At 42.0% G+C, this 21,409-nt stretch overlaps 2 protein-coding genes across 2 annotated transcripts in view; one reads left to right on the top strand and one right to left on the bottom strand.

Annotated features, from left to right (window-relative positions):
• BLOC1S6 (biogenesis of lysosomal organelles complex 1 subunit 6) overlaps positions 1-3,032 on the bottom strand; it is a 308,964-nt gene extending 305,932 nt beyond the window's left edge. The window contains exon 1 of the mRNA XM_086958261.1: positions 2,494-3,032. Coding sequence (XP_086814387.1) covers positions 2,494-2,559 — 66 coding nt within the window. The 5' untranslated portion in view covers positions 2,560-3,032. The remainder of the gene's footprint in view (positions 1-2,493) is intronic.
• Positions 1-21,409, top strand: part of SLC30A4 (solute carrier family 30 member 4) — a 320,947-nt gene that overhangs the window by 63,911 nt on the left and 235,627 nt on the right. Inside the window, exon 4 of the mRNA XM_086958260.1 lies at positions 17,426-17,612. Coding sequence (XP_086814386.1) covers positions 17,426-17,612 — 187 coding nt within the window. The remainder of the gene's footprint in view (positions 1-17,425; positions 17,613-21,409) is intronic.

Here is a 21,409-nt window from a genome sequence, read left to right on the forward strand (position 1 = left end):
GGAGCTTTCAGCTGCTATTTTATTTTGTGGGGCTTAATTCTAATTTTTCCTTGTCCCCCTTCCTTGTTGTTTCCTCTCGATTTATGCAGTTTTCATTTCATCCGAGCGCATCGCGGCGGCACCTAAGTGTGTAATTGGAAGTTCATTCAGCCAACAATTTGTAAGTCAGGCTCTGTTATGTTGTAACTGCATTCACGTGCCCTCTGAACTTTTACCCAGTGCCTCACTATTATTATTATTCTCATTCCAGCACGTACCTATTGCGATGGTTCTTCCTCGAATGATTCAATACTTATCATGATAACAGGATAATCCGCTTCATGGTAAATATCCTCCACACACTATTCCCTGTTTTCAACCATTGTTGTAGTAATTTCGTGGCCAGTCACTAATTGATCTTCCATGACCCCCCCCTTTTTAAATTGTGTCCCTTCTGAACTTATTTTGTAGGTAACCCGCCCCAACCCTTGCTAATAAAGACCCCCCAGCAAGGCACTTACTTTCGCCTGCGTTTTCCGTGGGTCGAAACGTCGACAGACCTCTCACAGTCCATAGATCAGCTTCCTTCCACAAATATCATTTAATGTACTTATATTGGAAGCATGATGTATATGATTTGTCTTTGAACTCAGTTTTTGTTTTCTATGAATCAGATCGACTTTATTGCTAACTAAGGTCTTTTGACCATTGCTATGTCACTACCCTAAATACCCTACACCTTTCCCAATACCACTCCCCCTCGCATCTGATCTCATTCTGGGGCACTTTTGTGCATTCAATTTCGCTTGCATTAATCTGTGGTATTATGTGCCTACACATTTTGATTAAATAACAATGTTGTTACTATTTTTTGGTGTCACTGGAGCGTCTTGACAGATACATGCACATGTGAGATGTTAACGCCAGATACATGCACATGCGAGATGGGTATGTGCTCATTTTCTTTGTTTATTGGGCGTTTTTTTGGAAATTCCTCGCGTCATTGGAAAACAAGCACTTTTTTTTATTTTTGCTCATTCACAACAACATAGGCGAAACAATTGACATAGCTAGAGATCGAGTTGTGCCTTTGGCTAAACCTATTGCACTTGCCAATTATTCATATAACTGCTGCCAAGAAGGACCACATGAAGTGTGATAAGTTCAGCCAGTTCAGCCCTTTGTTTATACAACAGCTCTTTGCATGCTGCAATTTATTAACCTATACTTACGCTGTTAACAGTGAAACAAAAGTCCCAGCATGCAGTGTGCTTTTGGCAGTAAAGCTAGACCTGGCTGAGACCTCATATGATAACATTGTAGCTGTGTTGACCTCAGAATCAAGGTGACGCATACAGTGTTAGTATGCAGATTACCACATATGAACACAAATTTTGCTTTATTGCCAAATTTAAGCACCCACAACTTCATCTTTGACTCTTCAATCTGGGTCACCCTCACACCCCTCACCCTCACCCCCCCTCACCCTCACACCCCCTCATCCTCACACACCCTCGGCCTCGCATCCCCTCATCCCCACACCCCCTCAACCTCACACCCCCTCACCCTCAAACCCCCTCACACCCTGTAATGGCTGGATTTTCTGTTTAGATGGGATCAGCCCCCAGGGGCCCCTGTGACCCAGCCAAAACGTACTCACCTTCCGTCCTCAGGACTCCTCTATATCCAGGCACCTGGTACCTACCTGAGGATAGGGAACTCGCAATATACAAGCTCATATTATTAAGAACACCACTAAATCTATAGGGATACTAAGAATACTCACTGATTACTAGGGATATCCATACCCTACACCACACTTATTTACATCAGTTGGTCTCGCGGCCACCCTGACCCAGACCGTTCTACCCTAGGGCAGATCTGACACACAATCTGGTGCGTCTACACACGTGGGTCTGCAGCCCCCGTGCTCTCCTTTTCCAAGCGTTCGCGATCCTGCGAAACATCCACGGCAGTGTCCCTCCTGCCGCTCTCACTTAGTCTTTTACCACAATCCGGTGGCTTTACACACTGGTTTGACACTCCAGTGCTCTCATTAACGCCGCATGTCAAACGACGACCACATTCCTATGAACACCTATACATATATATATATATATTGGGATATTATCTCCGCTGTCTACTCGGAATGAAACTACAATAATAACTTTAGATGTGGGTCCAGATTATTGTGTATTACCGGCTCTTGGCATCAAAGGTCCACTCACTCCCTATTTATGTGATCACCACTCACCTGATTGGGATTACTCATCCATTCATGCGCCTAGCAAACACCTAGAAGTGCCATTTACCTTTAGTGAACAAGAATAGGGATTACACACCAGTTAGTTATAAACTGGGGACATTTATTACAGTAATATAAACATTTATGCAAATCTAACAAAGGCTATAGGTAGAACACACCGCTTGAAAGAGAAAAGATTACACATAGCAGGAACACTCCACTGAAAGGGAAAAGATTAAGTGTAGCTAATGTGATGAAAACAATATCACCTGATTAGTGTGAAGTCTTGTTCTAGCTGTCATCTGGGTTCCTCTCTCGTCTGTGCCTTGGCTCATCTCATGCTCTCTCTCCTCTCCTGCACTCCTGGGTACACCTCTGCGCTGATCGCTCTGTCTCTGGACTCCTCTTCCCCACACGAACTGTCTCTTCACCTTGCGTCTTCACTCTTTTAATAGTTCCTGCCGCTCTGATCACTGTTCATTCTGTCTCTCTTATTCACTCTATCTCTGCGCCAATGTCCAATTCCATCTGCTCTCATAGGTTAATCCACGAGCTCTCCTCTAACTCTTCTAAAAGGCATTACTTCAGACTCCAGCTATTCACACTTCCTCCTGATAAACAACTGCTTCTGACGGCTTCCTTCAGTTCCAGCTCACTATTCAACTCAGCTCTTCTCCAGATTGAACCCTCTCTCTCTCTCTGCCAACTCCACTCCACTGCACTCCTCTCTGCTGGACTCTCCTCTTCGACTCCTTCCTGCTTGACTCCCCTCTGCTTGACTGCTCTTCGACTCACTCTCTCCTCGACTGACTGACTCCGCCTCTGCACTTCACAAATATAGAATGCTGTTTCCTCATGGAAAGTTCCAGCCAGCTGCCTTTTCTGACCAATCCCATGCACCAGGCTCCTTGCGCTAGACGCTCCCACAGTGACCAGTCTGCTTGTTTCGTCTAGAGACTGAGCCCGGGAACAATTCCTGATTAGATTCAGCTCTGGCCGGTTCTCTCCGGTCCGCTTAGGGCGGACAACAGTTATAACTATAAACATTGCTTTTGCCCTAGAAAGCCTCTCTGCTTCCATCAAGATGGAGTCTCTCTAGCTTTAGGCCTGAAAGGGGTGAAATGCTCCTTAGCTCTGTCAGAATACCTACATGAACCATACCAATATGTCTAATATGTCAAAGCCAATAGGCAATAGACAGGTTAAAGTCAAGAATAAAGGCATATTAAGCAGCTATCCTCTTCTAGGTCTGGAAAAAGGGTTTAAAGGGCCAACACAGGCTAAGAAGGCCTATACTAGATGCGAGCAAGAATAATGATCTTTTATCACTGCTAAATAAAGCCAAGAACCCTGCCATAACATTGCACCCTAGATCCTTATCTTGCGAGCATCTTATAAACAACAACAACCATCTAAAGAAACATCAACACAATCTATCCAACATAGGCTAAAAAATACCTATCCTAGATGTGAGCAAGATTAAGGTCTATATCACTGCTAAATAAAGCCCAAAAGACTCTGCCATCCACCCTTAGATCCTTATCTTGCGAACATCTGACAAACAATAACATCTAAATAAACAAACATCAACACAATCTATCAACAAATCAAAACCTAAAAAGCTCCCTAAAAACAATGACAACTCAAGAAAATTCCACCTGAAACTCAATTGTAGGGAATAGAAACCTAAAAACAAATCAAAGCACCCTTGACCTGAATGCTGAAAATATATCTGAGATTGGATCTGATAACCACAGAAACTAACCAAAGCATCCTCAAACTAAATGTGCCTCAACTTCTAATGATAACTGGTGAAATCTAGTGATGTAGGGACTTATGTGTTGAATGAAAACAGCAAGGGGCCTAAATGGGCCTACTTCGGACAACTTAATGCTAAATGAGGCCTACCTACAGTTGTGAACTTAAAAACTAAATGTGTTTCAACTTCTAATGAGAAAACAAGAAAGGGCCTAAATGAGCCTTACGTACTATAGGCAACTTAAGCTAATGATGACTCATGAAACTATTGGTGTAGGTGCTAATATGTGAGATGAAAATAACAATAGGCCTAAATGAGGCCTACCTGCTGACATTAGTCAATTTAAGGTGAAATCTGAGAAATAAACATGACAAACTGTTGATAAACATTAACACATAATCATACTAAAAGACACACCACCTAGAACCATCTAAATTGTAAGGTAACCACCCTTTGATCAATTAAGGTGAAAATGCAAGAACAGTAAAAAAAAACTACAACCCCAGTCTACAAGATAACTAGTGTAACATCAATCTTAAATCACACAGTGGAGCACATGTGTGCGCCATCATTGAAAAAAAGTCCTTCATTTAGAAAAACTATAATAGGTGACATATTTTTTTTAAAAGTGGGGCCTGCTTGTACAAGGGAGTATGGATCAAGTCCTTTTATAATCCTGTAACAAATAAAACATGTTTGAGTTTCATTTCTTTTTAAAAGTGGGGCCTGCTTGTCCAAGGGATTATTCAATGTCCAAATTCTTTTATAATACTGTTACAAATAAAACATTTTTTTTCTTGTTCTTTAAAAGTGGGGCCTGCTTGTCCAAGGGATTATTTAATGTCCAAATTCTTCAGTGTAGGCCACCACCCTGCATCCTCGGTACTTCCTCCAATGCAGCCATCCATCACCCGGTCTGGTCTGGTCTGGTCTGGTCTGGTTCCATCATCCCAAAACAATAAACTAAAATAATAACATGAAAATAAAAAGCTAAAACAAATAAAGGGAGTGGGCAGATGCACGCACGCACCCCAACTGCAGCCATCCTAGAAACCAGAGAACAAGTATCATTATTCTTGTAAAATAAAATTTTCCATTTAAAAAGCACCCCGGGTGCCTTTCATTATTGAAAAGAAAATATCCTGATTAATTAAAAACATTCAAAATTTAACTTTTAGCAACATTGAGTGGGGCCTAACATACCCTAATCCTAACTAAGCCAGTCTCACCCTTCTGGGCAAGAGTCATGCTACAGTGTGAAAAAAAAGAATTTGGAGTAACGCCAAATTATGACAGCATCAGCAGGGCACTGCAAGCCTCCCATTTTCCCAGGTCAGAATCTGAAGAGCAGGCCACCCCGCCCTTAAATAAACAAGCCGTGCGCGGAAGAAAATTGGATTGTAGCCCATCATAACACACTGGGACGTGATCGAAGCCTGCAGAATGAAAAAAAAAAAGTTTGTCTGCGCAGACCAGCTGGTCTTGCCAAGGTCAAAAAACAAATTTCTCCTGCCTTATTTTGTAACTAACAGAAGCTCGAGTTTAACAAAAACAATTCCGTTACAGTTCATTGCCAATTAAAAAGGGTCCATTTGTCAAAGAGAAATAATTTGTAAAACAGCATAAAAATGCAAATACATTGTAACATTTTATTTAAGGTCACATTTATAAAAACATACATTTTCATTTGAACATTTTCATTTCAAAGGCAAATAGTTGCCAGTCACTAATTAAAAGCACATGTTACCACGCACTGTCGGGCAAGATTTATTATTCTAAACCTATTATTATTGCAACCATCACATTCCTGTCTAGATGGAAACCCCTCACAGAAATAATTAATGAAAACAGCCCGTAGCATGCATTCTAACGGGCCATTTTTTTTTTAACATTTCTCTCATTTTAAAAGAACAGCTTTCTCCGTAATTCACTGGTTGATTTATAAGCACTTCAGTTTCCAAGGTGAACCCACACAAATTCGTAGACGCATTTCAAAAGGAATGTGAAATGAACAGAACCCTTCTCAAAACACAAGATGTTACCTTTCCGTCAAGAAACTGACAAAGCACGTAGGCTGACCAAGGAACCAAAAAAAAAAGTCAAAATCAAACCATCAAAAATCCTTAAAATAATTCACTGACTTTTATAGTCAGGTCAGATAACCATGCATGTTGACAGCATGTAAAAAATAAAGGCTGCCACCTCAACTCAAGATATTAACCCTTTGGCAGCTCAAATGGAAACATTTCCCAACGTCCATTTATACATGGGAAAATCATTAGCACATTTCTTCACGTTTACAAAAGACACGTACATATTTTCAAAAACGTTATCCCCAAGCACCCGAGAAAGATCCAGCTCTCTCCTGCCAAACGTAATGATAACATGCCCTGTCCAAGCCATGACTACATGGCGCTATACACAAGCCATATTTACAAGACAAGCCTTTCACAAACAACATTTCCAAGGCGCAATGCACAAGGAACACAACAGATCAACATGAGAACATGCACCTCACAAGTCACAAAAATATGGCGCTATTTACAAGTCATATTTACAAGACAATCTTTCCACAAACAATGTATCCAAGGCGCAATGCACAAGGAACACAACAGATCAACATGAGAACCTGCACCTCACAAGTCACAAAAATATGGCGCTATTCACAAGGAGCTATATTCACATAACTCCACAGATCATAGAACAATGAACACATTTCACATTGCACAGCATAAGCAGATGCAGCAAGCAATTGAATGGGCAATTTAAAAGCATTTTTTACACACATTTATACAATTGGACCATCACATAGATGTAACTGGCTTTCTCATGTAATGCCATCCTTCAACTCTGACAGTTTAAACACCAAGATGAAAACCATTCCTTCCACCCTGAATAAACCAAATGCCATGATGAAATACAATCTCCTCACGCTGCAACTGTTCAAGCCAATAGGTCTAACAGGCTACATAAACGGCAACATTAAGCCAGATGGAACTAGCGTTCAGGGCACTCCCTCAGAACACATGGGCAACTCTCTAAACACATGGCCAGGCACACAGGCTTCGTAAACTGTCCGACTACGCCAAAATGTAATGTTTGGCGCTCACTCACAACACATGGGGGTCACACAGAGTTCGTAAACTGTCCGACTACGCCAAAATGTAATGGCTGGATTTTCTGTTTAGATGGGATCAGCCCCCAGGGGCCCCTGTGACCCAGCCAAAACGTACTCACCTTCCGTCCTCAGGACTCCTCTATATCCAGGCACCTGGTACCTACCTGAGGATAGGGAACTCGCAATATACAAGCTCATATTATTAAGAACACCACTAAATCTATAGGGATACTAAGAATACTCACTGATTACTAGGGATATCCATACCCTACACCACACTTATTTACATCAGTTGGTCTCGCGGCCACCCTGACCCAGACCGTTCTACCCTAGGGCAGATCTGACACACAATCTGGTGCGTCTACACACGTGGGTCTGCAGCCCCAGTGCTCTCCCTTTTCCAAGCGTTCGCGATCCTGCGAAACATCCACGGCAGTGTCCCTCCTGCCGCTCTCACTTAGTCTTTTACCACAATCCGGTGGCTTTACACACTGGTTTGACACTCCAGTGCTCTCATTAACGCCGCATGTCAAACGACGACCACATTCCTATGAACACCTATACATATATATATATATATTGGGATATTATCTCCGCTGTCTACTCGGAATGAAACTACAATAATAACTTTAGATGTGGGTCCAGATTATTGTGTATTACCGGCTCTTGGCATCAAAGGTCCACTCACTCCCTATTTATGTGATCACCACTCACCTGATTGGGATTACTCATCCATTCATGCGCCTAGCAAACACCTAGAAGTGCCATTTACCTTTAGTGAACAAGAATAGGGATTACACACCAGTTAGTTATAAACTGGGGACATTTATTACAGTAATATAAACATTTATGCAAATCTAACAAAGGCTATAGGTAGAACACACCGCTTGAAAGAGAAAAGATTACACATAGCAGGAACACTCCACTGAAAGGGAAAAGATTAAGTGTAGCTAATGTGATGAAAACAATATCACCTGATTAGTGTGAAGTCTTGTTCTAGCTGTCATCTGGGTTCCTCTCTCGTCTGTGCCTTGGCTCATCTCATGCTCTCTCTCCTCTCCTGCACTCCTGGGTACACCTCTGCGCTGATCGCTCTGTCTCTGGACTCCTCTTCCCCACACGAACTGTCTCTTCACCTTGCGTCTTCACTCTTTTAATAGTTCCTGCCGCTCTGATCACTGTTCATTCTGTCTCTCTTATTCACTCTATCTCTGCGCCAATGTCCAATTCCATCTGCTCTCATAGGTTAATCCACGAGCTCTCCTCTAACTCTTCTAAAAGGCATTACTTCAGACTCCAGCTATTCACACTTCCTCCTGATAAACAACTGCTTCTGACGGCTTCCTTCAGTTCCAGCTCACTATTCAACTCAGCTCTTCTCCAGATTGAACCCTCTCTCTCTCTCTGCCAACTCCACTCCACTGCACTCCTCTCTGCTGGACTCTCCTCTTCGACTCCTTCCTGCTTGACTCCCCTCTGCTTGACTGCTCTTCGACTCACTCTCTCCTCGACTGACTGACTCCGCCTCTGCACTTCACAAATATAGAATGCTGTTTCCTCATGGAAAGTTCCAGCCAGCTGCCTTTTCTGACCAATCCCATGCACCAGGCTCCTTGCGCTAGACGCTCCCACAGTGACCAGTCTGCTTGTTTCGTCTAGAGACTGAGCCCGGGAACAATTCCTGATTAGATTCAGCTCTGGCCGGTTCTCTCCGGTCCGCTTAGGGCGGACAACAGTTATAACTATAAACATTGCTTTTGCCCTAGAAAGCCTCTCTGCTTCCATCAAGATGGAGTCTCTCTAGCTTTAGGCCTGAAAGGGGTGAAATGCTCCTTAGCTCTGTCAGAATACCTACATGAACCATACCAATATGTCTAATATGTCAAAGCCAATAGGCAATAGACAGGTTAAAGTCAAGAATAAAGGCATATTAAGCAGCTATCCTCTTCTAGGTCTGGAAAAAGGGTTTAAAGGGCCAACACAGGCTAAGAAGGCCTATACTAGATGCGAGCAAGAATAATGATCTTTTATCACTGCTAAATAAAGCCAAGAACCCTGCCATAACACACCCCCACACAAACACCCTCACACCCCCTCACCCTCACACACACACACCTCACCCTCACACACACTTTCACCCTCACACACCCCCTAACCTTCACACACCCCCTCACACCCCCTCTTACTCACACACCCCCTCTTACTCACACACCCCCTCACCCTCACACACCCCCTTACTCTCACATCCCCTCACCCTCACACCCCCTCACCCTCACACACCCTCTTACTCTCACACCCCCTCACCCCCTCTCACCCTCACCCACACATACCTCACCCTCCCTCTGACCCTCACACACACACACACCTCACCCTACCTCTCACCCTCACCCACACACACCTCACCCTCCCTCTCACCCTCACCTCACCCTCCCTCTCACCCTCACACACACACACACACACACCTCACCATCACACACACACACACCTCACCCTCACACACACATACACACCTCACCCTCACCCACACACACACACCTCACCCTCACACACACACCTCATCCTCACACACCTCACCCACACACACACCTCACTCACCCTCACACACACACACACACCTCACTCACTCACTCACCCTCTCACCCATGCTCACCCACCCTTTCACCCTCACCCTCTCACCCATGCTCACCCACCCTTTCACTCTCACCCATGCTCACCCACCCTTTCAGCCTCACCCTCACTCACTCACCCTCACCCTCACCCACCCCTTCACCCTCAATCACACCCTCACCCACCCCTTCAACCTCACACACACCCTCACCCACCCACACACCCTCACCCTCTCACCCTCACCCTCTCACACACCCTCACCCTCTCACACACCCTCACCCTCTCACCCACCCTCACCCTCTCATACACCTCTACCACTCTATCGCCCTCACTCCCTCAATCTATCGCCCTCACTCCCTCATCTATCGCCCTCACTCCCTCAATCTATCGCCCTCACTCCCTCTTTCTATCGCCCTCCCTCCCTCTATCGCCCTCCCTCCCTCCCCTTTATCGCCCTCCCTCCCTCCCTCCCTCTATCGCCCTCCCTCCCTCCCTCTATCGCCCTCCCTCCCTCTATCTATCGCCCTCACTCCCTCTATCTATCGCCCTCACTCCCTCTATCTATCGCCCTCACTCCCTCTATCTATCGCCCTTACTCACTCTATCTAGCGCACTACCACAGCATCATTCAGGGGTACCACAGCATCACTCAGCACCACCACAGCATCACTCAGGGGCACCACAACATCAATATGCGTTACCACAGCATCACTGAACGCCACAGCATCACTCGTCGCCACCACAGTATCAATCAGTGCAACCATTCAACATCAACTGGTTCAAATATGTTCTCTTAATGTTTCAAGCTTTTTTTACAAATATCACAAAGATGTTAATATTTCACTTCTGTTCTTGGATTTTCGTCACAATAAAATACACTAAACATAATCCTCACAAAAGTTATTTACAAAAGTTTAAGCTATTGCCATTATAAATTACAATAACTTTTATTTAAGTATTATGTATTTAAAAAAATTAAAAACCATTGTTATTTGTAATATCAATACATCTAAGTCACGTAAATACAAAACCTGTTGCGTTACAAATGCTATAGGTGTCACATTTGCAAAAGATAAAAGTATTGGCATTGTAAATGACAAAGCTATTCATTTTGCTATTTTCAAAACAAACACATAAATACAAAATTTGTCATTTACAAGACCAATAGCTCAAACTTTCATAATGCGAGACCTATTGCATTGCAAATGCTTGTTTTAATTTGAGGCCCTAACAATCCGACATCAAAAAAATAAAGGCTAAGACAGATAACTTTTACTGCTGTAAAATCAGGAATGGATGCCTAGTTCAGGACTGCGTTATGGCTTTCATTAAAGAAACAAATGTACCATCAGTTTCACCTGTTTTTACACCTCTACCTCGTGTTTTTCTTGCTCTTGTCTAGGCGAAAAGTATGTCAAGAAGGCCCTGCTCAAAAATAATTATAATCTCTCATACAGGGGACTACGAGACTGCTTCAGGGCCCTCTGCACCAAGGTCTTAGAATACGGCAGTGCTTCCTCTTTCATCAGCAGGTTCTTCCACCTGATTGTATCTGACAGGAGCTTGACAACCTTGGTCCAAACCTTGTGGTGTTTTGGGGGGGGGGGGGGGGGTCCCATATCCAGATATGTACACTGAATTAGGATTCTGGACTACACCATAGAATTAGAAACTTATCAACAATAAATATACAGAAAACGTAAATTGTTAGCAAACTCAGCAGATTAATGTTGCTTTTAGTGTAAAAAGCAAACCTGGTTAGTTTAAATATGTAAATCTCAGTCATTCACTTCTGTGCTTTTTAGCATCCTGTGTTTTATGGCATGCCACCGAGATGACAGAGGTCAAGGAAAACATCACTTTCGCGGGGGAGCAAACTTTTCGCTGGATGGCTAGTAATGGAAACGTTAGCACTGGAACCAGAAGAAAAAGTACGTTGAGAGAATCAAGGGGGAGGAGGTGTTAGAAACGAGACCGGATAATGGGAATAGGAACGTAGTGCCGGGACAAGTGTCAATTGTAGATCAGAAAGGGAGAAGTGGAATTAAAAGGGAAGGCATATGAGTGAGTGGGATGGGATTCACTCCTTGTTTAATAGTTGCAAAACGAGAAGTGAACTGTGGGAGAGTAGGAAGGTAATACCATAATATTACTGCAGCTATGTGGGTAAGAGGTCGGTGCTTTAGTTTACCAATACAACCGGACAACTGTGCAATGTTTATTTGTGTAAACATGTTTCAGTACATGTTCTAGAACGTTATCGTTTACTGTAATAACTTCAGTATTTTGCATTTTGATGATTTTTGTCAAAATAAAAAACTGTAAACTACGAACAGGTGCTTCCTGTGCGTTTCTTCTGTTGTTGAGGAAACTTCTATGGCTTACGTTTCTGGACAAAACATTTAAACTAAGATATTCAGGATTCAGTCTTTGGAATAATATTTTCTCTCTCCTATATATAAGCTTTTGATCTCCGGATAGCTTACTTCTGCATGCCACGAAGCTCTGGTCACAGCAATATCTGCGTCTGTGATAGGGAGCATATTGGTTAATTTTTCTACACTTTAAGTTGAAATCAGCTGCAAGGTTTTTTGTGTGAACGAGATCTAAATGAGATGTGCAGTGACTTATACCCGAATGATGGAGCCCATGAAAACTGATTCTTAACAGCTTTCTCTGCAGTATTCACAACATAAAGTTCTCACCCACAGAGGCTGAAATTTAGAAAATGCTAAATTGGGTGGTAGGTAGAGTCTATAATAGATTAAAACCTAGGAAATATAGATTTGTTACAGGAGAGATTTTTGTTGCTTCCCTCAAATGCTGCCAAAACTGGCCACTGATGAGACTGAAAAGTCTTTCAGGTGTTTTGCCTTATGCAGATTTCTGAATGGTTCCTCTCTCACTACCCCACCTAATGCCAGATTCCAAACGAGCCCTCTTCTGGAGTGTGTGGGTTAACATTTAATACACTTCTCAGGGTATTGAAGGACAAAATCCCCTTTTTCAAGTAGTTAGAGTCCCTATAATGGGGAGTAGTGGAATCTTATTACAGTTTAAGTGCCCTTGGCTGGTGACTTGGGTTTTTCTTCAAGGATCAGGCGATGCAAACCAGTGGAGTCTCGATGAGCACAACATCTAATGTATTGCACTTGTGAACAGCAATTGAGCACTGAAATATCCTTACTAAACAATATTGCTCAGTGATCCGTTGTCTCATACTTTTTGGTTTCCCTTAAATGTATCAAAAGGGAATCCATGCAAGTGTCATGTGATTATGTTGCCCATTGAACAACCAATCACCTTTCATACAACTTCAATTCATAAAAAGTGATATTGACCCTCAAGTTGTTCTGTTGCTTCATTCACTTATATTTAAGCTGGATGTGCTTTACTGATTTTGAATGCCCATGTCTTAGCACCCAGTCACACTGAAAAATAATGGAATTTTAAGTTCGTACATGACTGGCCTAAAATTCAACAGATATTTGAAGATCATATCCTTCAACAAGCCCATGCAGAATGTAAACCCTTTATTGTAGAAAGTGGGCTTTATCAAGATAATCAACAAAAGGATATCTACTGCAGTATTATTTTCCTCACAAACCACAAAGTGGAAGACCGCACAATTTACTGTGCAAGTGCAGTGTAGTTGTAGCAACTTATGAGGGCAGAGCATTTTTTTGTGTTTGACCATCTACATGTTTGACATGCTGTTTAATGTATAGTGTCTTTTCAAGGGTAAGGTGAATGTGTCCTTTTACATTTAAATGAAGCCGAGCTACAGCTTGCACATTGTGGGTATTGTTTCTGAAAGACATTGCTCAAGAAGGTTATAACTTTTAACAGTCCCATGTTTAGTATCAGAGGCTGGAACCCCAGCCTCAGCAGCTGCGGTACTTTTAGCCTCCGAAAGGTAGTGGAAGCGTTTACCAGTCAACGTTTTCTTAATTCAGCCCCAGTCCTGCAAAATTGCTTTGCTCCATTTTTCTCTCTCTCTCACCAATAGAAGACATAGTGGTAAGCGTATTGCAAGTGTAGGAGGAATAATCTTAGACTGCTGCCCTACTTACCTTCGCCTTACCCAGAACCACCTAGCATTCAGAAAGCAACTTAAAACATGGTTATTTGACAAATAATCCTCCTCCCCTTCCTAAGCGCCTTGAGACCCTCTGGGTATGTAGTGCGCTATATAAATTCTTTGACTTGACTTGACTATCTGACATCTCAACTGGTTTGCTCTTTACTGTTTCTCCCTGGTCCCTTCCAGTTCCCTCTCAGGAACTTCTGACATGCTTGTCCAAAATGCTGACTCTTTCGATCAAGAGAGACATTGAGAAAATACTGCTTAACAATGTGGAATGGGATGCTAGGCTAGATATTTTTTTCAAGGGTGCTTTTTAAGGCAATCTGATTCTGGCAGGATCGGATTGCTTATGAACTTGCCGAAAGGAGAAATATCCTTTACAACGTATCTGATACAACGCAGTACCGTTACGATGCAGCTTTAACAACGAAAGTCGTTACAACGACTTTCGCTGGAGGGCGCTCTAGGATAGGGGATAGTTTAATTTACTATCCAACACCTTCCCTACTATCCACGGGGACTGGTGTTGGAATAGTAAATTAAACTATTCACTATCAGCGCCCCCCCAATTCAAGTCGTTGTAACGACTTGCGTTGTTAAAACTGCGTCGTAAAGGGACTCGTTGTAACCGTACGCGTTGTACTGTCATACATCCGCTGAAAGTAGGTGTTGATAAGCTTAATGTGCTTTTCCTTCTGATAGCCTTTTGTAATACTCCTGCCATGCGCTAGGAAAACGGGGTGTGATATTGTGGACCTCTTTATCCACAAAGACCAGATTTAAGTTCACAATGAACTGGATGGTTTAGTTTAGGGATAGGAGGATTAATGTAGAAGACCTTATCATGGAGTGCTTCGGACCCCAGGATTATGTTGCTGATGTAATTGACTATGCTCTGCTGTAATACTCCTGTCGTGATCTAAGAGGATGATATGAGACTTTGAGGATGCTCAAAAGAAAAGACCTGGATACAGATATTGTGGACAAGTCCTTTGGATGTTGGGTCTGTTTGCCTGCATTGTTGACTACGACTGTTGCCAGCTGGGTTCCACATTGCACCACATCACTGCCCCGACCGGGGGAGCCTCTACGACCACTTTACCCCAGTAAAGAATATTTTGCATCCTCCACCGGAGTCGACACCTTATGTTATTGTGCTAAGAAACGTTCCAAAATTACAGTTCCACTCATCTGCAATATGGTTTGAGTGAAAGAACAAAGTGATGCTTTGGATGGCTAAACAGATTTGGGACACAGACTCCTTATACCGAGAAGATATCATGGTAAGAATGGTAGAATGGGTAGGCCCATTGAAAAAAGAAAAAGAAATAGGTCTGAGTGATTGTATATTTGTTAATTTCCACTCACCCAGGGTGGTTGAATCCCTTCTTTACAGATTACACTCTAGGGATTGTTTCAAGGGGAATACATGGGGTTTATTATGGCTGAACCCCCCAACTTTTTTTTTTATAAAGCGGAAATGTTTCCAAATTTTTATAAAGACCCAATTTTTCGAACTGAACGACACCGAGCACATAGAGTGGGAGCTGGTTCTTAAAAAAAATATCCCTAATTACATGTTAATTTAGTAGTTAGATCTCTGTAATGTTGCGGGGTTCAGAATAAACCTGAATAACTCTGAATACAGAATGGTTGGATGTCATTAGATCATTTCAATGAGTTATTCTACAAGAAACATGGGTAGTGGAGGATTTTCATGTAGCTGGCTGTTCCTTAATTATTACTCCGGCCATTCCTTCATAGGCTGGATGGGCCAAGGGGGGGTTTAGCTCTACTGATATCAACACCTGCCCCAGTAAAAGTAAAAAGGTTTTACTCCACCTCACCTTATTTCCAGATTTTTCATTTGCAGACTGATGAATGTTTTAGTATTAAATACTAATACTAGACACAGGGCTATTACCGGTAGTGAGATGGATTAACGAGGCCCATTAAGGAGGAGTATGTTTTTATTTGAGTTGGGAATTTTAATATTGGTAAATGTGATGTGCCATTATCACAAATGTGTGAGTATTTGAAAGTTAATGTGGAAATGTCACACTTTCCGCATAATATATATGTGGAAGCAATTAATGAGATTATCTTTAAATGTAATCTGGAGATATCAGAACAACATTATGAGCCTGGAGAGATACCTGTATTCACCTTTCAAGGGAATGGCCATAATTCCACCACTGATCATATCCTAGTTACTGGAAATGGAATATGGATGGTGGAATCCTTAGAAGCCACCCGAGCTCTTTCAGCGATCACCACCCTCTATGGTTCTTAAAATTAAAACTTCTAGCATAGATGGTCCACAACTTGTGAATGACATAAAAATGCAGTGATTGATGAGCCTCAGATGGTCGAATGTGAATGTACCTACTTTTAAAAAATATTGTAAAGGAAAATCTCATACACTTTAATATATGTACTGACTGGGATTATCTTCCGCCGTTCACTTATAGCTTCCTCCTGTAAATTGATATGCCGAGTAGGAGCATTGATAATAGGAACAAGGGGTGGTTTGATCAAAACTCCACAGGTGCTAATAGGAAATTAAGGAAAGCCTGGCACGAAATGCCAAAAGATAAGGATTACATTGTTAGCTTGAGAGCCGCTTATAAATGAGCAGTGATAAAAAAGAAGAGGGATGCAAGATACCGCCTGGGCTAACCTTGTGCAGGCAGCTGATACCAAAAACAATATCATATTTTGGAAAACTATAAACCAGCCATTCCTCAAAGTTTCTTCAGCCCCTAGGGTGGAGGCTCATGTGCAACAAGAAGATTGTATAAAGCATTATGAAGAGATATTTAATCCCAACACTGACCCTATTGAACTACCATTTAAAGTCCTGTGGTACCCTTTGGGCTCCAATTTTAATGCAAGTATGCAATGCTGTACTGAGTGGTTTACTCCAAGCTGCTTGGACGGAAAGTATTATTGTTCCTATATTTAAAAAAGGGGGATAGAGGAGACCCTACATGTTGTTGTCCAATATCTCTTCTGGATTCCACTGCCAAATTAGTGGGAAGAATCCTTTTGGACAGGTTAGAAAAAAGGGTGACCGAGAATCATATTTTCACGGATTCGCATTATGGGTTCAGGAGAGATGTTGGTACAATGGAAAAAGGGTTTAATTTTTACATTTTTGTCAATAAATATGCGATCGCGAAAGAAGGACATATATACAATGCATATATAAAATGCAATATCTGCTGTGAAGCTATTCCAAGAATAGGAGCTCAGTCACCCAAAGCAACACACGGGACCTCATGTTGTGTATTAGCTGGACAGCTTTGTGGTCTAGTGTCCAAGTGGTGCTGGACTTCCTAATCAATGTTATCTTGGGTTATAACCACCAGCTTTCATCGGCCAGTTAGTATTCCATTTGGCTGGTCGCAGAGAATTGTTGTAGGTACATCTGCTTTCAGGATGTACATTTTTGTAAGAGAATGCCCCTGTTCTGCTGAACCACTTCGCTTAAATGCATGGCTATGTTGCAATTTTCAGTCATTGTCAGTAGTTAGTGATGATTGCTTCGGGAGTACTGGAGTAAAGCTAGCTTTTATATTTACTGCTTCCTGGTCACCATTTATTCAATATGTTTGTTTTCCTTTACAGAATGGGATTCCTATTGAATCAAACTGGTCATACTCATTCTCACTCTCCAGAGAGCTCTTCTCATTTAAATGCGGTTCAAGGTCATGGACATACAAGCCTCGCCATGAGAGCTGCTTTCGTACATGCGTTAGGGGACCTTGTTCAAAGCTTGGGTGTCCTTATCGCAGCTTACATCATAAGATTCAAGGTAAGGTGTTAATTTTTTTTATTGTGATGGGTAAAATGAGGTTGTATACAAATAATGTAAAGTATAGTTTAAATATTTATTGAAACGTAACTCTAAAATGCTATTATATATCGACTTGTAGAGCATCTAAAAAGGCAATGCAGAATAATTGTGAATGGTTGATAGATTTGGATTATAGTCTTCTGTTTAAAAAATCACACTAAATTATTTGTACTGTGCAAATAAGTATGTAGTGCCCGATAGAGTGCTTCTTTCCGCAGAAGTTAGACACTTCTGCAGAAATAGAGAAACTTGTAAAGAACTTCAAAAAACACAATATAAAACCTATTTCACATATTTTCCACTTAAGTACAATAGGTTTTTATCAGAACCTCACATCATTGCTTTTCATGTACTTTGAGAGCTGAAAGCAAAAAGCTGTTACAAATTTAAGGGTTTACTTCCACATTTCTAAAGTGCATGATGGGACAAATTTAGTTTCCTAAAGAGCCTGTAGCTTGCAGAACATTTATCATGTCGAGCAGTTTGTCATTTATATGATCCAGTGCCAACAAGAAGATTGTAAGAAACCTTGGTGAATCCAATTGGTCTTGCCTTTTAGGGGTGTTAAACAAACTTTTGACATGGCGAATGTTTTTTTTTCTTCATGATGCTCTTCTCTATTGGCATAAACAAAGAAAAGCCTGTTTTGTTGATATGGGGCAACATTGGCCCACCACACAAAAAAAAGTTTTCACTTTACAGTTACACACCTTCATATTTGTCATGATAAGACTGGTGTTTCTTTTTATTTCTTCAACTTTTAGTTCATTGTTTCAAGATGGTGGGGACCAATCTTGGGGCGCTAAAGAGAGAATTTTTTTTTAAAGCATATTAGAGTGAAAGGAGTGGCCTGATACGAAATAGCTACCCGGCACATAATTTTTAATTAAAAAAAAAACATTTTTAATTTTAAAAAATGTGAAGATTGCGAGGGCTAAGGGAGCAACTGAGTTACTTGCAGAAGGAGAAGTGAATTCCTGTGGTTGGCGGGGTTAAGGTGTTTTTTAGTTAATTTAAAAAAATGATTAATAAGAAAGCCCCCCAGTGAGAAGCAGTGAGCTCAGCACAAAATTCATTTAACACAGTGCACAGTACCCTAACATTCATTGTTGATCACCAAGGAAGTCTCTTGGCGCTGTTGACAGAAAACAGATGTTGGTTATTAAACTCTGATCATTTTATCGACCTTCGAAGAATGAAGACTGAATGGGCTTGCCGGGATTCTATCTGCTGCCACGTAGTTAAACAAAAATCACATAATTTGCATAGAGGGTGTTTATTGTGTTCAGTGTTCCTTCACTACGGTCCTTAGTGGCAGCAGGACATCATAGTTAAATCCATTTGTTCAAATCTAGGAAATGCAAAGTGCTGACCCAGTCAAGTTCCAGCATGGAATTTCTCTACCATTTGAGACGTTTTTGGGAAAATCTGAAGTAGCATTTGCTACAGTCTTGGCCTACTTCAAAATTGTTGGCTTTAGAAAAGGTCAGGAACTGTGCTCGCAGATTCTTGACTTGGCAAAAATATGTGACATCATTTTTTGCTATGGCCAAAAAAGAAATTAACTTCTGTGATGAATTTCACTACTGTGTCAAAATGTAAAATAATGTCTAAATTCGAGGAGACCTCTGAGCTTTTGATCTATTTAACTGGCTCAACTACTTGTATTTAATGTGCCGAAGATGCCAGTTAGGAATTCGCCAGATGGTTATCTGGAAAACCTGATGCACTGCTCAAGTCACTCAATGAGAGTGTACAAGGATACACAATGATTAATGTAATACACATTTTAACATGTAAATCAATATATAACCACAATGAAAAAAGCACACAGTGTAATGAACAACGTGGAGTCTTCTGGCTTTGAATTGAATGTCTTTATAGTAAATCATAAGTTCAAGGATGATGTTCAAGATTCACAAAATCCAGGCGAAGAATATTCAAACAAGCTTCAATTATATCTCAGATTAAAAATCCCAATGCATTTCGGGCATCAATGGTAGCCCTTCATCAGGGGAATCTATGGAAACAATATGATACAATGTGGGACATGTGGCAGCTGCAAACAAGCATGTTAATACAATGGGGTGAGGGTACAGTTATAGTAGTAGAGACTATCAGTAGTGTGCCTCAGCGAAAGAAATGAAAGTCAGTCAGTGGGGTGAGAGTACATTTATAACAGTGGAGAATATCTGTAGTGTACCACAGAGAGAGAAAAATGAAAGTCTATCAGTGAAATGCAAAGGAGAACAGGTGAAGAGTAACGGGACCGAAGGTGATGAGCAGCGTGTGAAGATACACCACGGGTGTTGGACAAGTGGAAGCATGCACATGAAGAAAAGTGGATGACTCTTACCAATACGAGCAACACGCTTACAGAAACTTCATGTACACAATGTGTTGGCCGCTGAGCGGCATGATATTAATGGAAACTATAGTAAAAAAAACTAACAATAGCGTCATTCGAAAATGGTGATACAAAGTTAAAAGTAAACACCAGTGAGAGATGTTCACAGAGCTAGGGACTTACCAATCACTATGATAAGTAAACAGGACACGTAGTGAGTGTTTAGAAATGTGGCGTCCTGTAATACAACAGAAACGGCAATGTTGTAAGGTTGTAATATTTTGAGCGATAACGCGCAGATGGGAAGATTCCGAAAACAAACTCACCGGTGTAGAGCTTCCGACAGAGTTTTGAAAACCCACGTGTAGTGCTGACAAAACGCCGAATGAATCTCCGTAGCGAAACCGCAGTGAGGGAAATGGGTTGAAAATAGCGAGATAGATAAAGAAGACGGATAGTGCTGAGGTCCTGGAAAAGTGGCAGCCATCTTAGAATGGAAAATATAAGTGATAGATAAAAAGAGTAGTGGTATAGGGGGAAATAGATAAGATGGAAAAGATGAGCGTGTCAAATCAGGGATAGTCCAGCAATAGTAGTAACCCACTTATGGAAATCTGCAACACTGCCTTTCAAACCGGATGTTATCCAGCCCCGTGGAAGAAGGCAGTGATTAAGCCTCTTCTGAAGAAGCCCTCCCTGGATCCCTCCGCCCCGGTCAGCTATAGACCAATTGCCTGTCTTCCCTTCCCGGCCAAAATTTGCGAAGCTCTGATGAATATACAGCTCTCAGAGTTCGTCGACACGCACCAACTCTTAGACGAAACGCAGTTTGGCTTTAGGAAGGGACACGGGACGGAGACCGCTTTAATAAAAGCTTCTGATGAAATCAGAACCATCATGGATCAGGGAGGAACGGCCATCTTAATTCTTCTGGATCTATCCGCTGCATTTGACACGGTCGACCATGCTATTTTGGTCGACCGTGTCACAGCTCTGGGGATTGACGGTTCGGCTAGAGACCTCATTTCATCTTTTCTGGCCGACCGCACCCAGACAGTCAAGTTGGGCAATTTCTACTCTCCCGTCTCTGCACTACCATGTGGAGTACCACAGGGCTCCTCGCTAAGTCCCACGTTATTCAACATCTACGTAGCGGACTTAGCGAGGGTAATAAAGGCCTATGGGGTGCGATTAACTTCCTACGCAGACGATACCCAACTGGTGCTGGCGATCCACAAGAACGGCACAGCAGTGGCAGCCAATTTTCAGGAAGCAATGCTTGCTGTCAGTACGTGGATGTCCTCCAACTGCCTAAGGCTCAACTCGGATAAAACCGAGGTTATGACCTTTGGCAACCTCGCCCCAGAATGGTCTTCCATCTGGTGGCCCAAACAACTGGGCTCTCCAC

The sequence above is a fragment of the Lissotriton vulgaris genome, chromosome 2_1, assembly GCF_964263255.1.
Source record: "Lissotriton vulgaris chromosome 2_1, aLisVul1.2, whole genome shotgun sequence".
NCBI classification, from domain to species: domain Eukaryota; kingdom Metazoa; phylum Chordata; class Amphibia; order Caudata; family Salamandridae; genus Lissotriton; species Lissotriton vulgaris.